Below are 21,278 nucleotides of genomic sequence, written 5' to 3' on the forward strand. Positions count from 1 at the left end.
TTTTTCATTATTTTAAAGGATTCTTTCCTTCTCGGTGATAAGGAGGGAAAATGGAATAAAGATGTACCAAAATTGTATGTCAAAACCACTCCTACATATCCATACTTTTATGCTGTTACCAGTAAATGAGTATATATTGATAATGGCAAGTGGGACTTTCTTTCTTATACAATTATGCTATCCCACAAGAAGAAGATGCCAGCTGTAATTTTTAAACCAGGAAGAAAGGACTGATTTTAATGCTTTGATTCGTACGTGAAATTGGCTCATATACTTTGAGAATGTAAAAACACAACAGAAAGTTCAGGGTTCCGGTGCAGTTATCATTAATTGGCACATCCACAGATTTTTTCAGGGGCAGCAAAACTGTAGGTTGCCATATAGTTTTATATAGCAGTAAGTAGTGGTAATTATAAAAACAAAGTCTTTCATTACTGAATTTTAGAAAGTAAGAAACATGAAAACTTACTTCTATTCTGATTTTTCTCAATTTCTTCTAATATAATGTCCTTCACTGTTTCAAACACAAGACTTTCTTCTGTCTCTGCATTTACTTTCACTAGAATGTTTTGATAGACTGAAAACCATTTCTCTAGTTTTGGCCATGTCTTTATAAAGCCTGAAATTCTAAAAAATTCATATCAATGTATGACATTAAAATCTAATAGAAAATAAAACATTTGCTAAAATTAATAAATAAAAGAAAAAAACAGACCATCTAATTTAATACTAAAACAACTCCACCCACATCCACCCCTTTATTTTAAACATAGGAAAATTTCCAAAATTCTGTTGTTAACTATCATTTATTTCAAACCCTTTCATGTCACAAGCTAAACTTACTTTCTAATACCACAACTAAACCCATAATAATAAGTAATATAACAGTCTGAAACAGTTAATAATATCAAATATTCAGAAACAAGAATTGTTGTTCTTGATTTTGCACTTGGTGCAAAGTTAAACATCTAGTGATTCAATTACAATTAGAAACCTAAGTGGTTTGTTTGTAAATGTAGAAGTGGAAAATAGCATTTTAGAAAATCTCTAACTCAAATCCAGTGTATGTCATTCCAGAGCAGTCACATCATGTGGGACACACCTCAGATATAAGTGTACTAATAGATACACATATATATGCAAAATTTGTATATTTAGCTCATGCAGTATATACCTGAAAACTAAATTCTCCTTGGAACAATACCCTGGAAAATCAAAACACAAGAATTCTTATTTTTTAGGATGATTTATATTGTGCAGAAAATGAAAATATGCTTTAGGCTCCACATTGTAGAAGGGTCTAAGTAGATTGTTAACATTAAGCATGTCAGTATTGTCCTGAATCCCCAATGAGATTCAGATCAGTAACATGCCTAAACATCCGGCTGAAGCAACTTTTTTGTGCTTCATATAACATACCTATGCAGCACCTGTTCCCTGGCTAAGTCAATCTTCTCTTCTAGGATTTCACCATCTGAATTTTCACCGCTGGTCTGTTCAGTTTGAGATGCCTTTCTGTCACCTACTGTGTGGAAAACTCCATACATGAGTATATATTGAAAAAGGCAAGTTTCACTCAGTTATTCACCTGAACTAACATAATCATTTTAAGAACAAATTCAGTGTTCTTTAATCTTACATTTCTTCATTTAAGAATTGGATACCAAACTTCCTAAAAGAAAGGAAAAGTCAGAGAACATAATAGGAATATAAAATTAAGCTGTCTAGGACCTAAGACATTGACTTGCCCCTTCCTCTGTTAAAGTGCACTGTAGCACTAACATTTCCTAATGGATGCTTTCAAGTCACAGAAATCTCCAGTTGAAGAGATAGAGCATTCCTGTGGGCAGACTGTTTCAGGCTTACCTACTCTACCAGTTAGAAGGTATTTTCCCAGTTTCATCTGAAGTATCTACTTCTTTACACAGTGAGCAGATATTCCACTTAATGAAAAGACAAGGTATTGTCTCTTCCTGAGTCTTCTCTAAATTTTAAAATGCCTTTAATTCATTAGAAATATGCCATTTTAAAAGAATTCTAATTTTCTTATTGTTCTTTTGACCCTTTCTATCACCACATTTAACATTTTATGAAATAAATTCTATTTGTATTTCTGAGATTATATTACATATCACCACATGTTCCAAGCATTTTGCCAACATGAGGTCTTAAAATTATCAAGACTTTCAAGTGTTCATACATTTATCCTCACCAGATTGTTAGCAAAAGCTCTAAAGATTTTATCCCATCCTCCCTCCTACCTGTGCATAAAAGCTAAATGTAAATGGCACTTTAACTCAAGTTATTTGCCAGCTACGCACTGCAGTGAAAACAATGAAGAACAATCTCCTCATAATTTTGATAATACGCAACATACTCATTCAAAATACTTCTGTTTCACCAAGTTCTTAAAATATGAGGTTTGATAGCAAAACAGCTCTCAAAAAGCCTTTGATGCCTTTGCCTTGGCTGGCCAGAATTGACTTTGATTTCTGATCATTCACTGACTAACTGAAGAGAAGACAAAGACAGTAACCAATAGGGAATAAATTCTGGCACAATCATTAAATGAATATTGGCACATCCCTCTGTTTAAAATTTCCTTTTTCCCTTTCCAAGTGTTTATCCTGAAGAAAAACACTATTTATAGACACAGTTGGAAAGCAGCTTATTCTGCATCTGTTACTACTTGTATTTTTTCCAGCTGCTGTTTTATGTAATATCTAACACCAGCCACTGTGCTATCTCAGCTGCAGTGAGAGGTCAGTACAAAAAAGCATATACACATGCACTTGCACACTTCTGATCTGCCTTTGGCTGAAACAAACAGAAGTTTCTGAAATAATCTGGAAGTATTCAAGGCAAAGTTAATCAAAGTGATACTGTGAGATATACAGAAAATGTCCAGAAATGCTATTTTGCATTAATAACTAAAACTTACAGATATCTGCTTGTCATTTTAGTTTGTTAATAGTAGTTGGAAACTTACATGTCACATTAGCTGCACGGTTCAGCACCACACTGTCTGAAATATCCAATAATATACAAACATCAAATGCAGGTGAGATAGGAGCAGGCTCTTTAGGAACTCTGGGATCTATAGCAAGTGACAGCTTTTCAGAAATTGGATCTTTTGCATCTACATCAAACCCTGTATAGGATTTTTCAAATAGCTTTGCCTGATCAATTGTCGTTGGAAACCCTTCCACAATCCACCCCTTCTCTGGCGGTATATGGCTAAAAGGAAATGAAGAACCAGAATTACACAGTGAATTGATAGCATAATAATAACACCTAAAGAACAGATTGCTCGAGCCATCATTCATTCTTAATTCAGTATATTAAATTTGCTGATGAATATGGAATATGACAGATATAATTAAATGGTAAAGTAACAGATTTTAAACCAGAAAAAATAACATCAAGCCTAATTAAGTGAAAAGTGAAAAAAAAATCAGAAACAAAGGAATTTTTGCTGTCTTGATAAATAAAGTTTTCACAACCACACTATAGAGACTGCTCAGAGGTTTCTCAGTTTATTCAAGTAACTTTTGAGCTAAAGTAGTAACTAGGAAAATTTATTTTATAACAAAGTATACTAATGGAAGTAACACAACTTAAACTATATTCATGTGGGAATTAAGTGCCAATTGCACATCAGGGTAGTTGAGACAACTTTCTGTCAAACAAGGATAGATAAATAACATCTATAAAATCTATGCAATTTCATACCGAATGGCTTCCAATAGGATGTCAATCAGTAATTCATTGGGAACACTTTTTCCTTTGTTCAGCCATTGCTGTGATGCAGCACCAAGCTGGGCACGAAGGGATGGCTGTGGAAGACTGCAAAGCTGGCCAGGTACAGACTGCTGTGGAATAATGCAATGCATGCTCAGCGTGTTCATAGCAATCGTTGTTGAAAAGAGTATGACTCCACATTTTATATTATATATTATTTATTTATTTATATACTATTTATTTATTTATATTGGGGGTGGTAGCTGTCATTAATTAATTAATTAGTTGGAGGGGGCTATTAAGGAGAATAGTTTTAACCGTAAAAAATGCCTAGTTCAATTGAAATCTCCAGCTGATTTCCATCATTACACTCATAAAAAATGCTGAAACAATCATGACAGAGAAACAAAGGATATGAAGGCCAAGAAACAAAAAATTAAGCGTTCTGGTTCTAAGCTTATTCTGATTTTGACTACCACTGATGATTTCATACAGCAGAATATAAATTCATTCATTTTACCAGGATTCTTTTATATCTTTGTTTTGGAAGTATTTTTCAGTGCGCAGTAAGTCAAAGAAATCACTGTAGAATTAAGCATTTTTAGCATAAAGAAAAGAAACCTTGTCATGGGATCAATTATTTGCTTGGCAGCAGCAAGCAGGAATACATTTTTGCCTACTCAGAAATGTCATAAAAATACCACATTGTATATAAATGTGAGATTTCACAAGAAAATATAGAACTTTAACAAGATATTCAACTCTAACCAACATACAGAGGAACGGACTTTCACAATAAGCTCTTTTCATATTTCATACAGAAGATACTTAGAGGGAGGTCAGTAATTCAGAATGATGAAAAGGTGTCACCATTTAATTAATTTAACCATTTTAACTAATGCCTTTTTATAAAGTAAAAACTAAAATTGGATTACAAACCTCGGACAGGCCATCTTGACTATTATCCAATTCAAATTCTTCCTGTGATGGATCCTTTTCAACGGAACAATCTTCTGAAATAGGTTCTAAAATAAAGTTTGATGATTCTACTACTATAATATTTATTACCATAGATAAATAGTACATGCCTTGTTACTGTTCTTTGAACAAATCAATACAGAAAGTACACAAAATTGTCAGAATCATAGGAGCATTGAGTAATTCAGGTTGGAAGCAACTTCTTGATGTCACCTAGCTCAAGTAAAACCTTCTGCTCAAAGTGGCATCAATTATAAGGTAAGACCAGGTTTCTCAGTTGTTTACTCTGTGTCCATCTGGAAAACTTCCAAAGATGGAGACTACACTACCTCTCTGGGAAATCTGTTTCAGTACTTGGCTGTCCTCATGGGGAAAAGGCCTTGTTCTTGTGTCTAGGCTGGGCTTTTACAGGTATCTCCAGAGCAGAAGGAAGGCTGGGGGAAATGTCTGCTGGGACATGCAAAAAAATGAGGTATCCCAAGGCCCTGAGACATACAGGAAAATGTACAGCAAGATTTACCTGTGGTGGTTTCTGTTTGGAGTTCCTCTAGAACATCTGATGGTGAATTTGGTAAGTTCTCCTGCACCTTGTATCAATTATGACAGGAAATTGATTAGAATGAAAACTACATATTACAGAAAAAACTAGGCTGTCAATTCAAGCTGACTCTTGCAGTCTTACCTGTCAAAAAATAGAATTAAGTTTGAAATTGAGTAAAAAAATTGAAGCATCCTTCCTTATTTATTTCATTCCCATCTACCCGTCAGAGCCAAGACCAAAACTAAGAAACTTGCTTACCTCATGTTGGTCTCCAGAACTCTCTGCTTCCTGTGAAATTGTGTCATGTTCATTTTTCATTTCATTTTTAAGAAAAGCTTCAATGGCCTCCTGAACCAGAGTACCAACAGATAGTACCTGAATGTTGCAAACTAATACACAAAAATATTAGATAGCTAAATTTTGAGTAGAGTATACACACAGAAAAACTATTACAAGCAGTTCAATTAATTATTTAACTTGGGCTCCTAATGTAAGTTGTTTCCACTCTTTCTTCTCTGTAGCCACTTCACAGCGTGTATTGACAATCACACAGCTATCTTGCTAGTCTGTTCTAAAATAAATATCTCCAAAGAAGTTTGCCAAAAGCATTTTCAAATTCACAATGAAGAAGTATTAACATTAAAATATAATATTAATATTACTTTCAAGTTCCAGTGTTTCTAATCTCATTTTGGGAGATAACAAAGGAATGACATGCAACCAACCCCGGCAAAATACAGACACATCTGAGGTTTAAGAATTAGTAATGCGAGGATTTGCCCAAGAAATTGTCATTATAAGAGTGAGATTTTAACACAAATAAAAATGCTAAAGAATTTTAGGCAAGCAAACAAACAAAAAAAAACCTCTACCTTTTTCAATAAACTTTGCACAGGAAGTTTTTCCACTAAACATTTTTCCCAAAATACAACCCTTGACAGGAAATGAAGGAAAATCAGGTGAAGATATGGGTTTTGGAGGATAGAACATCTCCATCAGTCTACGAAGCACATGACCCAATATGTTATTATTAAGAGGAGGTTTGTTTTCACTGATCTCTTCAGCTGGGCTCCATTCGCCTGTCATACTCTGTATAAATGACAAATTAGTAAATCACGTCTCTGTATGCCTTGTCTTCCATCTTTCTGAATACATGTACTTATACACAAACACCATACATAAAATCATGAAATTTGAATAGTACTAAATTATATCATATTGTTTAGAATAGAACCTTGTAAGAAGCTATAATTATGTCACAATCCTAAAACATTTATTGATACACACTAATAACTAGTTGAGAGACAAGTACTTTAACAAACATTTTCATAGACTGTGTGATGGTTTGCCTCTGGATGCATGCCATAGAGAATAATACATAACAAAAGGTTCATGAGGTTAGGACACGGAGAGATCACTCGCTAGTTACCATCATAAGCAAAACTGACTTGACTTGGGGAAATTGGTTGGATTTATTCCAAATAAAAATCAGAGCAGGATAGAGACAACTGAAACAAATCCTGAACACTTTTCCCCCACCTCTCCCTCCTTCCCAGGCTAAACTTTATTCCAAACTCTGTACCTCCTCCTGCCCAGCAGAGCAGGAGAACAGGGAATGGGGGCTTATGGTCAATTCATCACATCACTTCTGCTCATGCTTCCTCCTCAGACAGAGCAGTCCTCCCCCTGCTCCAGCATGGGGTCCTTCTCACGGGAGTGAGCTCTCACCAATACATCCAACCTTAGTCTGTCTGACTGGCTACAGTTCATGAACGGCTCCAGCTGAGTCTCTTCCATGGGGTACAGCCCTCTGTGAACAGACTGCTCCAGTGTGGCTCCTCTCTCCATGGGCCACAGGTCCTGCCAGGAGCCTGCTCCATCCACCTGCTCTGGTGTGGGATCTTCAATGGGCTGATGGTGGATCTCTGCACCACCATGAGCCTCCAGGGGTGGCAGGGGAATCTCAGTAACAGTGCATGGAGCACATCCTCCTCATTATTTTCCACTGACCTCAGTGTCTGCTGTTGTTCCTCTCACACCTTCTCACTCCTCTCCTCTCTGACTTCTGCACAAAAACTCTTTTTTCCTTCTTAAATACATTATCACAGAGGTGTCACTACTGTGACTTATTGGCTCAGCCTGGGCCAGTCATGGGTCCACCTCAGAACCAGCTGGCATTGGCTCAGTCAGACAGGGGGAAGCTTCCAGCAGATTCTCAGAGAAGCCACCCCTGCAGCCCCCTGCTACCAGAGCTTTGTTGTGCAAACTCAATACAGATTCATACAATCACTTTTTTAATTCCATAAGCATGAAAAATAATTTCACCAATACTGCAGAATTAATCAGTAGCAGATTTTTGTGTTAGAAATCTAGTATCCTAATATTCTGCCCTCTAAAACTGGGCAACATTATTGCCCGGTATCACACTTAATTATCTAAAAAATTCATGAACAAATATTTCAGATATATATATTTACCTAAGACACTTTCAATAAGGAGAAAAAAAATCAAACCAAAGCCAACAACTCAAACCAATTCACACATCTTTAAAGGAAGGAGATACTGAGTAGAAACTTCCAGCTCATCTATCCTGAGATCCATATAAATTTATCAGTTGTATGATTTACTAGGTTTTACTAGTAAAGATCATCTTATTGACAATCACACTGGATGAAAGATAAGAATGAAAGGATGTAGTCAAAAGAACATAACACAGAATTACACTTCTGCTCTACCCATTTTGATCTTATAGCACCAGGAAAGTCCTGATATCCTGAAGTTTATGCTGTGAGGAGCTAAAAGACATTTTAGTACACAGGATAATACCAGTCCCATATTAAAATTTATTTGGTTGGAGGCTATTAAATATCTGTTTGGAAGATGTGCAGACTAATTATATTTTCAATTAGATTCTAGCTTATCACTTCATTTTGGGTGCACAAGCAAAGTCAAATTGATTTCAGCAAGGAAAATCCTAAGCAGGAAAAAAATAAAGAAAAAAATTGTTCACAAGGAGACTGGTAAAGCATGGGAACAGGTTGCACAGAGAGTTTGTGGAATCTCTATCCTTGAAATACTTGAAAGGTGACCAGAGAAAGTGGTAAGCAACCTTGGCTGACTCAGAAGTTGGCCCTGCTTTAAGCAAATTAGCTTCACAAACCTTTAAACCCAAACAATTGTGTCATTCTATAAATTAAGTATTTCATCACCATCAACAGAAGCAAACAATTCTAAGTTCTGTTGAAAGATAAGGTTTGGGTAGAATATGTAACCTTTTCCTGAATTTACTATCTGAACCATGTATTGCCATAGCATACATTCTACTAGTAGAACTTGATCAATGTTGACTTAGAACATATGTGTATTACACACAAAATCACAATTTAATTAGCAGTCTAAATTAAATTAAAATTAAAAATCACCTATTTTTAATCAGTAGAAACAAATAAAGAAAATGTTTTTGAATTGTGTAATGTCCCCTATCTAATATATCTCAGAAAACATACTTCTTCACATGTAATTGAAAAGACATCCTTTAAAAAACCAAAAAAACTTGCACTATCTGGATTCTTTAAACATACACAGATTGATCAGTTGTTTTAAATTCTATGAGACCTCTAGGAAAAATTAATTCCAAATGGAATGGGTTCCCCCACCCTTCAGCTATCTTTCCATTTTAATGAGAAGCTTTGTAGACTGTACCTGTCATGAGGTAAAACAGTTTACCTCAGAAACAAGTCAGAAACAAGTTTTCAGGCATCCTGGTGGGAGTTATATAACTCCTGGTCAACACTTTTAGATGAAGCTGGAAATTATTTGCTGTTTTGCGCAGTACCTAATGCTGTGATTGGTTTTGGGTAATTCCATTAATTTATTAAGCGATTAGTTATGATTTGTAACATGGTAGTTTAAAAAAATATTCTAAAAATAAAATGTAATATGTAAAGTGCAATGGACTGATGCTACTATATTTTCTTGCATTTTATCACATATATTTGACACTTTTAGCTAGTATTCCTGATGTAAGCATGAATGTAAGCATGGCTTTCTTGAGAGGTGCCAAATTGCCTGTCCTGGGCTTTTTCACAAGCATTAGGAAAATCAGCATAAACATTGTCAGAATGACTTGCCAATAAACTTATATCTAGAAGCAATATTTTGAAAGAATAAGCTGTTCACTTAAGTTTTTAGAAGACGTAAGTATGAATGGTGACAACAATTTTACACATCATATGATGCCAGCTTTTGATGAATAACGATTCAGAAAGGCATAAGACTAATGACATCTGGGAATAAATTAATTACGAAATAATTTGAAATAGCCTGGCAGGAAAAAGAGGCTTTAAATGTGTTAATAAATCTTTGTGACTTTCTGTGATGAGTTAGAGAAGACAATTGAGACTTCAAAATATAAACAAAAATATGACTGAAAAACTGGAATATTCATTAGTGCTCTCCACTGCCTGTCCATCTTTTATGTCTCTCCTGTTGACTTTGTGTATATCCCTTTTTTCACCTAAGAAAATGATCATGAAATTCATACCGCAGTTGATATGTCGTAAATCAGGATCTTATAAAGAGATAAATCAGAAAAGCATACATTAAAATTAAAGACACAATAAATTGAGCTGTCAGGCATTCATCACAGAAACTCATAATGAACATCTATACTCATTGCAAAAGAAAATGTACCAATTAGATCAGCATGTGGATAAAAAGCACATATATATTGCAGTTATAAATTTCCAACAAGAAAAAGACTGGGTATTTGCCATGATTTTGCCACCTTCTACTCACCAACTGATTTGTAAAGTCTAAATATAATTTTGAAAAGATTGTACCACACACTTTAACAGGGAAACATTAATCCTTAATGTTTCAATTTTGAAATTACATTAATGTATTGAGAAGTTGAAGGAAAGTTTTCATGTACCCGGGAAAATATTTATTTGTATTCTAACAGTTGATTAAGAAAAATGTCAGCCATTTTTAATAATTTTCAAAAATATTACTATCTTAAAACAATGAATCACTCAAACCAATAAATCTTGTCAGAAAGCTTTCACTCAAAATGGCTGAAATTAGGAGTTCACATACACAGTATTTAATTTTACTGCTTTTACTGGTTACTTTCTGTTGCATTTTCAAATCTGGTAATATTAATTATACCTTCAAATTCCAATTAGCTGAAAGCTCATTGCATTGCAATTAACATGCTGGCCCTACAACTCAAGAAATATAATCAAGGATATGCATAAAAATGTAATTATAACTGCTACTAACATCAAATATAGCCACGTTTCCTATAAAACGTCAGTCAATGAAGAAAATGCATGTCAAAATCTGACATTAGAAACCAATAATAGAACAAAATGCAAGATCACAACATAAAGTTTATGATTATGAAAAAGCAAAGTGTATTATCTTCCATTACGCCTTATCAGTTTGGTGTACCTTGTATTCACCATAATCTTTTTCATCTAATGGATTCATTTTATTCAGCTCTTCAAGTTGTTCTGGGCTAGGTTCATCTGACAAAGGTTGAATTGAGGGTTGTTCATATATTGGTTCTCCCTTTAAAAAACATTCCTTCCAATCCAACACCAGTTTTAATGGAACACGGCTGCAGAAAAAAAGAAGTTTTAAACCAAAAATTAAAGGGTTGGATATTTGACAGTGATGTATCCAAATTTACGAGAATCCCAATAATGAAACATACATATACTAGTATAAACTAGTTATAGTTTATAATGCATCCTGTAATTATTACAGCTTTTTATAAGAGCTTGTTTACTTTTATGACATCTGTAGGCACTTCTAGGCTTCAGTATTTTCACAAATGTGTCATCACACAATACTTGGCTGGTAAAGCTGTGCAGTAACAGTTTTGCTACAGCTACTTTTCCCTGTTCCAAAATATTCTTTCCTCTGTGGCATAAAGCCTCCTCTTGCAAAAAAAATCTATAGAATACTTATCCTGGAAGTTAAAATTAATTCAGAATTATATGAATAATTAATTTTTTTTAAATTAGTAATTTCATTAAACTGTGTGCCTAGGCTGACTATTTTATCACAACCTAACTGAGCCTAAATGTACATACTGTCCATAGAGTATAATCATGAGTATTTCATATGGTTACACTTTTATTATTTTAACTTACAATTACACAAAAAAGCAATAATATTTTGGCATACTTTCTAATTCTGTAAGCCTAACCCTGTAGTCAAATCACTAAATACTAATGAAAGAACCACAGTAATAAAGCCTCACTCTGTGGTTTTTTAAACACTTTTACAGCACAGGCATTTGGAGATTACTGCCTTCTCAGGACCTTCTCAGAAACCCTGGGCAATTTGGGCATATCAGAAGAGGGAATCACAGCATGTAGGACTCAGAACAATTTGGGCTCAGTTGCTACTCTTTGGCCAGTCCAGGAAGGTTTATATATCTTGAGAAATCCATCCTGTTTGTATTACACTGAGGAAGTGTTCATCTAGTGGAGCAATTTGGAATGAGATGAGGACCACTCCATTTTTAACTAAGGAATTTGTTAATAAGAAAGGAACTCAGCAGTTCCACAAGCTGCGACACTAGATTTTGGTCTCCTAAGAATTCAAGTTAGTTAAGTTCTAAGAAATTCTGCTAAGCCTGTAGCATTAGGTCACCCTGTATTACACACCAGTGAATCCTCACACAAAACTAATGCCACCGTTCTTGCATACAAACTAATTGCAGCTGTCATGTAAAATATCTGAAAAACTACACAATTTGCTATAATGCTTAAACCAGTCTGAATAATGGAGCCTAAGAGCTACCTAACAGCTGTTATTTTTGCCTAGCAGCCACATACTCACTTGTTTGTCAGTTGACGATATTCTCCTACTTTTGTCGACAAATCAATGATTTGGCTTATCATCTCCCAACATATAGAATAATGCTTTTTATAGCGTGCCTGAGCTCTTTCAGCAGCAAGTTTCTCATGATGTTCTCTTTCCTGGATTATTTTTTCTTCATTATCAATCTTTTCCTGTTTTGCAAGAGCCTAGAATTGTTTTCAAGGAGTAAATTTGAGACTGCAATGAAAATGAAAGTGCAGAGGTGCACAATCCTGAAAACGAAAATTAACTTGTTCATTTAACTCAAGAAATGAAAACAACTCAATTCTCACCACAATTGCATAGCCAGCAGGCAGACTAATGCATAAAAATATATAAAAACTTGTATTCACTCTATAAAGTCCCATTTGTTTGTTTTCTAAAACAGAATAAAATAAAGGAGAAATACATTACTTATTTTATGAGAAACAGATTAAGAACATATTCAGTCCTTGAGGGCAGTGAAATTGCAGCTTTTAGTGTAACTAACTACCCATTGAGAACATGTAATTTATCACTAGAGTCCGATCTTCAAATAATTTCATATTACTGATGTTGTTCAATCTTTGAAAGCTTTCTGGTCATGGTAGCAAATTATCAGTAGTTCTGTGATGGTGTGCTCCATCGCCACCTCCTGTGGTGGGGGCTGAAAGTGTACTTAAAGAGGTGATGTAATCAATAGCTATAGCTGCTGATTACACAGGAATCCAGCTGTGTTGGAGGATTTGGAGCTGCTGATCATTTTTGATGGGACAAAAATAAAATTTCTAATATTACATTATGACCTTACTATAAGCATAGCACTTGGCAATTTTCCAAAGAATTATGAGTCCTGTTAATCAGCTTAAAGCTTCAAAGTAGAAATTAACACTCATGAGTGAAACTACTCCAGCATTTATCAAAGACAGACATGAACAGATTATATCTAAAGGAAAATAAAACATGATTCCTGAAACAGGACCTTAGGTTACTGTCCTGTTGCCTCTGCAAGACTGTGCCTTTTAAATTCAGCAAGCAGAGATGTTTTCCTACACAGTTAAAATCAGTATGGAAGAAAAGATCAAAATCAGACTTTAAGTTGCTTAGCTTTGTCCCTTATTACAGGATCATGGAACAATAGAATGGTTTGGGTTGGAAGATACCTTTAAAGGCCATCTAGTTCACACCCCCTGCCATGGGCAGACACACCTTTCACTAGATGAGGTAGATCAGCTGTTCTTTCTCCCTGCAAAATTCCCCGTAACTTTTAACATAACACAAAATGCACCCAGTTCCACAGTTATAGTTATATGCTTATGGCGTACAGCTTTAACTTTGAACTAAGATAAAAGAATATATTTATCACTAAATCAACCTGTCCCTAGAAAAACCCTGAATTCTATCAGTTGACAACACAACCTCCATTTTGTAACACGAAGGCATTCTAGCACTCCTGCAGCAATTCAGAGACCAAACAATCTTTCACCTTTTCTCTATCAAGAGCTTCCTGGAACTCTCTCTGTCGTCTTTCTTCATATTGCTTTTCCCTGAAAATCCTGTTTTGCCTTAGCACCTCTTTTTCATGCCGAACATGCATGAGTTCAGCAGCAATCCTCTGCTCATTCTGAGATTGTTTCATTAGTCTGGAAATGAGCTGCTCGTCCCGGTAAGCCTTCTAAAAGATAAAAAAATAATACTACTAAGCACAGTTTATTAACTATTTCCTAGAAAACTCATCAGTATCTAACATGAGAAATAGGAATGCCGTCATATGACAGCATTCACCTGCTTATATGGGACACAAATTCAGAACAATGTTCATATCTATTTATTAGTACAATTTTCACAAACTATATAAGAGTTCAAAATATGTCTTAACTGAGATACTTAGCAAAAATACCTCTGGTCAGACTAACTCCATTTTTATGTGGTTATTTCCCATATGTAAAAAAAACTGCAGCATATTTCAAATAATCTTTTATCTGAAGGCCTCTTATCTGAAGATATACCCTTTCCTCAAATCATTAATTTAACCCTGTTATTCACCAGTCCCCATTCTCAGTCATAATCTACAGGATCCTTGAGCAGTGTATTCTCTACAGACTTGAAATTTTTCCTTCTTTTGGGGGAATTGGGTAATTATCTTCTCCATTCTTCCCTATTCAGCACACTGGGACTATTAGGAAGAATTCGGAACAGAGCAAAATACAAGATTTCTGGGTAATAGTCCCAGTGTTCTCACTGGGACATGAATATAATACACTATGCAGTACTAAAGGAAAATAATTCTGAACCATTGCTTGAGACATGGTCTGTGTGCACAGACACTTTGAAGGCTGTGAATTGTTATTTTTCAAAGTACTCCTGAAACATAATAGTATCTTCTCACTGCTACACTTCTCCAGACTGTTCTTGGTATCTAAACTAAGGCTTAATCTAACCTAAAGTTTTGCTTCACTATCACAGTCCAAAACTCCTTTTGAGTCCTAAGCAAAAGCATCAGCTTGCATTACAGGTCTCATTGCCAAATACCAATGCTACAGCAGAATTCTAGTGGAAACCTCTGGTTTGCTGAATATTTGCTTCAGGTGCATCAAAATTGCTATGTAATTTATTCAAATCTAAGGACTTGAATTGGGATTTTTCATCAGCTGTCTGTGACAGAGAGGGCAAAACACATTACGTAAACTCACCTATAAATGAAAAATCTGATGTGATTGCATATGACATTATTTATGAAAAACCTCTATAAAGAGGTCTAGATCTGTCCTACACAATACAATCAGGACACCTGTAATGGAATTCTAATGCAAAGCATGACTCTCGTAATTGCAAAAATAAGAGCAAGAACTTTCTAAATAATTTACATATTTAATGTTGATGTTGGGGAGATGCCAATTTAATTCAAACAAACAAACAAACAAGAGATGTTTTCTTTCCATATTTTTAAGCTCCTTTCCCTTCACAGTTGCTGAGAATAAAGTACATTCCAATTAAATTCTGGTGAGTTGAAAATATTAAACTGATATAATAATATCTTAATATTTTTTCTTATTTTAGCCAAAATGTCGGCTTTGCACTCCCCTTTCCTAGCACTGAATCTCATTACACTGCATGATAGTCCTAGTGACAAAGGTGCACTCATCCCAGGCCTCAATCTTAGAGTCCTTCCCCTGGATGCTATATTAACTCTCTACAAAGCTTTTCATTAAATCAGGATCTAATTTTGAATGTGTCGTGTTTTGTTCTCTACCTGTAGTGTACTGTTTGCAAGTTATTTTCCTATGGAGGGAATCATCATCATGTATTATTACTGAAATGGAAAACAATGCAATCATAACAAATTCATTTGATGTGTCATTTGATATAGCCCAGGATAAAATATTCCAATAGTACTGCCTACTGAAGAGTTAATCTCTCCCTTTTTCTCTTACATTCATGAATTCAAGGCAATAACAGGAGATATGGTGCTCTTCATCGCCTCAGTTCTGTCCACTGCTTCCTTGTACTCAGTATTTCAATTAAGATTTCAAAGAAGAGTAGACGTTACACAATCTACTTCCTAATGCAAGTAAATATCCCTCATTTTTTTCATTAGTTACTACTGCTTACACTCAACCACAAATTATTACAGCAGTAAAAATCCTTCACCAGGAGAAAATGGATTTTGAAGCCCTAATTCACAGAGAACTGAAGGAGCCACCCTAACAGAGTGGTCATTTGTCATACTCAAACCATCAACTGTATGGTTTAAACAGCTGGTTTAGCGAGAAATTAAAACACCTTCCCTAAGGGAATTTGCTCTTCATAAAGGAAATTGGAATTTGCTCTTCATAAAGGAAATTTTGCTGCTCATCACAGCAGCCAAAATAGATCTTGTCTTTTAAAAAGGGTAGAGAAGTCAAATATTCCAGGTAATCAAATTCTTTGGCATGCTCACTAGGTCTAAAAAGAGCCAGCAGGAAAATTTTGAGGAACAAGAAAAAGTGAAAAGGCAATTAACTCAAAACTAGACAATAGATAAATAAGGTTGGAACACCAAACTCCAAACTCATAGTTTCAAAAAGGATCCTCACTGGGTGGGGGACTGAAGCATCAGTAGCTATCTTTCATACAAAAAGGATTGGACAAACTACTCCAACCAAAGGCTGGCAAGTTTTGAAACTTCTGAACATAAAAGGATACAAACCAAAATTGTAGTGTAAGTTTTTGACCTAACATTTTACATCAACATCTTCATGAAGAGCTGTGGAGGGCCTGAAGAAACCATAAATATCACAAATGGGACATCTTCATAATACTTTGAAAAATTACTATTAAGAAAGCATAATAGACATTTTTTTCAGTTTACCTACTTAAGACAACAGTGGCATCCAGTGGCCAAACACTAACGTGTTTATGTTTCGTGTTGTTCATGCACAGTTATTATATCATGTTCTATTTTTCTATTTCCTTGTTTGATTTATATACAAGTGAAAAAATGCTATGCTGCTGTGTGGTCATAAATGTTATAAACAAAAATTAGAACTTAGCAGACATAGATCTATTGGATTGACAAGTAATAAGCTAGTAACAATGCATTTCCCCTCCCATTTTCAGGTTCTCAATTTATTGCTGAGAGTAAGTTATGCCTGATAACTTTTTAATTCAGAGAGATAAAATCTAAACAGAGCATTTAAAAATAACAAGTACAAATCATGGATAATTTGTTGAAATTGTGGAGATAAAGGTTCAGTTGGAAGGAAGCCACACCATTGTCAAATACTTTCAACACCTGCCTATGAGAATCTGACTCGCATCATGCTGTGCTCCACCTAGAGTACTGTCATGCAATTGTAAAGTATTTTCTCTCCCAGGCTTCAACCTGTAGAGTGATAAAAGAAATTTTGAACAAGATTCTTTTAATATAGGCTTATAAGTATGGATATGAAATACATTAAAGCATTCTGAAGGCATGGAAGTCCTTTGACATGATCCTGTGCCGTGTTCAAGATTTATGCAGTATAGGTAAAAATCAGACCCTAATGCACATAAACATCAGCAACTTCAGTCAGCAAATGCTGGGAAAAAGCAATTTCAAACTATTTTGTATATTCATTCATTTTTAAAAGAAAATACCTACGTTTGCTTCCCACTTCTCTGAAGTCAAGTAACATCTAATTTCTGAAATCTCACACAGTTACAACAAAACAGTTTTTCCTCTGCTAATTTAGAACCAAATTATTACTAAATAGACTCTCCAATATGGTCAGATTACTGTTTCAGTCAAATGCTCATTTGTCCTTCCTTCAAGTCCCTGCAGTCTGTGATTTCAATTGTTCCTGTATCAAAGCTGATTTTTATTCCTGGAAAGCTAGGAACACCACTACTAGTTTTTCCTTGATTTGGACCTCCTCTGGAGCCAGTCTGAGCTGCTGTATCCACCAAGTGCTCCACAGACTGGTAGCAATGGCTTTTGGGACTACTGGTCCACACTGCTGGGGCTGCAAGAGTTGAGAGCACTTAAAGAGCAAGTTTTGGGACTGCAGTGATTTCAGGCAAGTGAGTCACAAAACTTCTTCATGGCCTACACATATCAACAAGAACATGATGTACAATCCCTTTGAATGAGAACTCAGGATAGTGGGAGAGATGGACTCTTGGTGTATGCCACTACAGGTGTTTTTCAAGAATATAGGTCTGAAGTAGACATTTAGAAGCACCTAATTTCGAGATGTTTACCCCAACAAATTAAACATTTTCTTAAAATTTCCAAAAAATCTCCAGACATTACATGCCAAGGCTTAAATATATATAAATACACATACAAATGCATATACACACACACACACATATATATGTACAATATTTCATATTTTCAGAGATGCTACACCTCTGAAATGGTATTATTATGCAACAACAGTGGAGATAGGCTCAGCTATCATGGTTCAGCATATATGATTTAAACTAAGGACTCACAAGCAAATACTAAAAAAAACCAATCCAGTAATAAAAAAAAAACCCAGTAAGTTAAAAGGTCATATTTTGATAGAATCATTATAAAAGAGAAGATCTGTGAAATCAATGATCTAAGAGCTGCTTTTTAAAGAAGGACTATATGAAGAGGACTCTTAAAAGTGTTGTGCTTTACGGGACAGGATTCAAATGGAATAACCTGCAACATTCATTTTTAGACAACACAGACATTCTCCACAGATGTATCTTCTATTCCATATCACATCAAACACCAAAACTCTGACCTGCAAATTAAGTTTTGATTCTTCATATCACCCAGCACAACCATTTCAGAATTCATCAGCCCAGATCCAAACCTTCATACGACACATTTGTAAATACAGGTTTTCAAACAAAAATGCCATTTTTTTTGTTTTTAAGTATCTTCTTTAGAACCAGTATACATTTTGATACCATAGGATGTTCAACTTTTGGAGGAGAAGGGCAGGGAATAGAAGGCAGGTCTACAATGGATTTTTAATAATCTTTGCTCTGCTGCCTTTATTATATCCTTTGAAGTTTATAAGTATGGTGTCTGACACAAGGGTAGTGATGAAGAATACATATGCCGTAATTTTCAAAGAAAGTCAATGGTTGACATAAAAGAAATACTCAGACGTAAGTGTATATAAGTCCCTGTATCCCCTTCAAATTTTATTCAGCCTTCCAGAAGCACTCATTTCATATTTGTAAGCACATTTTAGATTACTAATTAATTGCACATGGACTATGTACTTCAGCATACAATTTCCCACCTCTTGAACTTCGTATGCTGCTAACTGATCCACTAGCATTTTTCGTCGTCTCTTTGCTCGTTGTTCTCTAGTGAATATATCTTCCTTTAAACGTTTTTGAATATTCCTTATATATTCATCACCAGAATAAATATTTAACAGCTCCGTTTTTGTCTCTAGTATAGTTTCGAGAGTTGTTTCTTGCAACTTCTCTGTTTGCAATAATTCTTGCATATCACTGATTGAAAAAAGAAAGATAGGAATTATGGTTCTTAAGGGTGTGTTCATACAGATCCCTGTATAGTTATGTGCAAGGCTAACAAATGTAGAACATCACTCTGTGGGAACTGTAGCTACTTCTTGATGTTCTTGTATCCCACAATGACCCCTATGTCCAGAGGAGGGTTCCAGCACCAATTTGAGCCAACTGATCATTAGTTTCTTTGTAAATACGAAACCAAATTTTGCAGAAACAGGAAATTAAGAGGGCTCACATGATGTCAAAGAAAGATGGGTTATACCTCAATAAAGCCATACTCTCTGAGTAGTTTTGCAGCCATTAATCACAGATTTACATACAGAAATATCCACAGCAGTATGCATGCATGTTACCTCTTCTGAGTAGGGTATACATATCACTAAAGGTGACAGAATGAATACTATTTGCAATTATTCACAAATAAATCAATATATAGATAAGTTTCTGGAGAAAAGTTAGTTCTTTTCCCTTTAAAATGTATTACTGCGTATGTACATTCACAACATTCCCATCTTGCAAGGCTAATTGACTTTACAGATCCAATGACTAAACTAAACAGAGAAAAGATGTGTTTTGAACCTTGTATTGCTGCATATGGAGCAAAAAGTAGTAAAGGAAGCTTGGGCCATGCCTACAGAAGCTAAAAGTAAGTTAAAGACACTGCAACTGTGTTGGAGCTGAAATCAGTGCTAGTGCAATATTCATTCAAAGGACAATTACAGTTTAAACTAAATGAGACACTACTCTTTCTTCAAGCACCTGTCTACACAGCCGACTGAGGTAGGATCCTGCCTATTCTGAACAAGTCAATATCCAGATGTTACCTTTCAGTCACCTCGCTGTGCATTGCAGCGGCACTTCCTGTCACAGACTTCTCAAACTTTTCTATCTCCTTGTATACATTCTGAAGAAGTAACACAAAATTTTATGTTTCCTTTCTCTTCACAAAGCAACATAAAGAAGGTTCAACAGAGTAAGCACTAGGGAATTGCTTTTAAGTCATGTTAGTACAACAGAAATGCTTACACTGAAAATATTTCAAGCATGAGCTACGCCAAGAATAAAGGCAAGATTACTTCCATCCTATACGTTTCATTTCTTTCCCCTTTTCCCTTTTCCTAGCCACACCTCCTTGCAACAGCCAAAAAATCCTAAACTTTTTTAGCTGTTCATTCAGCAGGATAATTCTGATTTTGCATAGGGGGCTCTAGCGTTGTATATAATTCTCACCATGTGGGGATTTGAAACAAGATATTCTGGAATACGACCTGCTTTAGATTTAGTAGTGTGAACGTATCTGATAGTTACTCAAGCAACTGTGTTACTATGGGTTGCTATGCATTTAAATCCATCTGTTGCCCAGTTGTGAAAATTGGTAATAGTTGCACCCCTGGTGACAGTACAATCCATTAATTTTAATTACAAGCCAAGTACTTTTTGGTACTAGATAATGCAGGTTTTTTTTTTAACTGCTGCATTTTTTTTTAATGTCTTGATTTGATTTAGGATTATTGTCAATTTCAGCTGTTAATAACATTTTATAAGCAGACAGTTTCAGAGTATCTTACAGAACAGTTCAAACCATTATGGTGCAAAATGACATCACACACAAAACAGAAAGGAACATTAACGTTTTTATTTCACATGCTCTTCTCAGTAGACTCATAGCTACTTTCAGCTATCAAATTAGTACCTATCTATGGTACTTATTCAATATGAAATTCTCATACATCAAAACAATTCTTATTAAAAACAAATGCAAAATCATACTCATGCAAATGTTCAGCCCAATTTTCACTGGTCAAATTGATAGAAATTTAACTGTTATTTATCAGCAGCTTTCAGATTATGTAAATACAGTATTTGTAAGCATAAATGCTCTCAGAAACCATAGCATTTGAGTTACTGTAATTAGCAATAAAAAAAACCATAGATGATAATTACCTCTGCTTCTCTTTTCTTCTTCAAGAATCTTTTGGCTTCAATAGATTTTATGGTGGATTTTGAAGGTTGTTTTTTAACCTGTATGACAGCTGTTTGAATCCTGGCCATTATTTCATTTTGTCTCCTTCTTCCTATGTAATGCTGATATGAAGCAAATATAATTAAGCCCAAAATTATCTTCCAGGAAGAAAGCAGAAGAGATTACCTGGCTCCAGACTTGAGAAGATGAGCA

At 35.0% G+C, this 21,278-nt stretch overlaps 1 protein-coding gene across 1 annotated transcript in view; it reads right to left on the reverse strand.

The window, feature by feature from the left end:
* Nucleotides 1–21,278, reverse strand: part of SPEF2 (sperm flagellar and cilia associated 2) — a 76,676-nt gene that overhangs the window by 44,373 nt on the left and 11,025 nt on the right. The window contains exons 4-17 of the mRNA XM_085041950.1: nucleotides 21,047–21,187; nucleotides 19,927–20,006; nucleotides 18,865–19,081; nucleotides 13,602–13,790; nucleotides 12,116–12,303; nucleotides 10,715–10,883; nucleotides 6,133–6,349; nucleotides 5,519–5,649; nucleotides 5,240–5,306; nucleotides 4,681–4,766; nucleotides 3,733–3,872; nucleotides 2,990–3,237; nucleotides 1,420–1,525; nucleotides 470–627 (exon numbers count right to left, since the gene is read on the reverse strand). Of these exons, the coding sequence (XP_084898076.1) occupies nucleotides 470–627; nucleotides 1,420–1,525; nucleotides 2,990–3,237; nucleotides 3,733–3,872; nucleotides 4,681–4,766; nucleotides 5,240–5,306; nucleotides 5,519–5,649; nucleotides 6,133–6,349; nucleotides 10,715–10,883; nucleotides 12,116–12,303; nucleotides 13,602–13,790; nucleotides 18,865–19,081; nucleotides 19,927–20,006; nucleotides 21,047–21,187 (2,137 nt within the window). The remainder of the gene's footprint in view (nucleotides 1–469; nucleotides 628–1,419; nucleotides 1,526–2,989; nucleotides 3,238–3,732; nucleotides 3,873–4,680; nucleotides 4,767–5,239; nucleotides 5,307–5,518; nucleotides 5,650–6,132; nucleotides 6,350–10,714; nucleotides 10,884–12,115; nucleotides 12,304–13,601; nucleotides 13,791–18,864; nucleotides 19,082–19,926; nucleotides 20,007–21,046; nucleotides 21,188–21,278) is intronic.

This window comes from Lichenostomus cassidix, chromosome Z, assembly GCF_008360975.1.
Source record: "Lichenostomus cassidix isolate B80296 chromosome Z, HeHo_3.0, whole genome shotgun sequence".
Classification (NCBI taxonomy): domain Eukaryota; kingdom Metazoa; phylum Chordata; class Aves; order Passeriformes; family Meliphagidae; genus Lichenostomus; species Lichenostomus cassidix.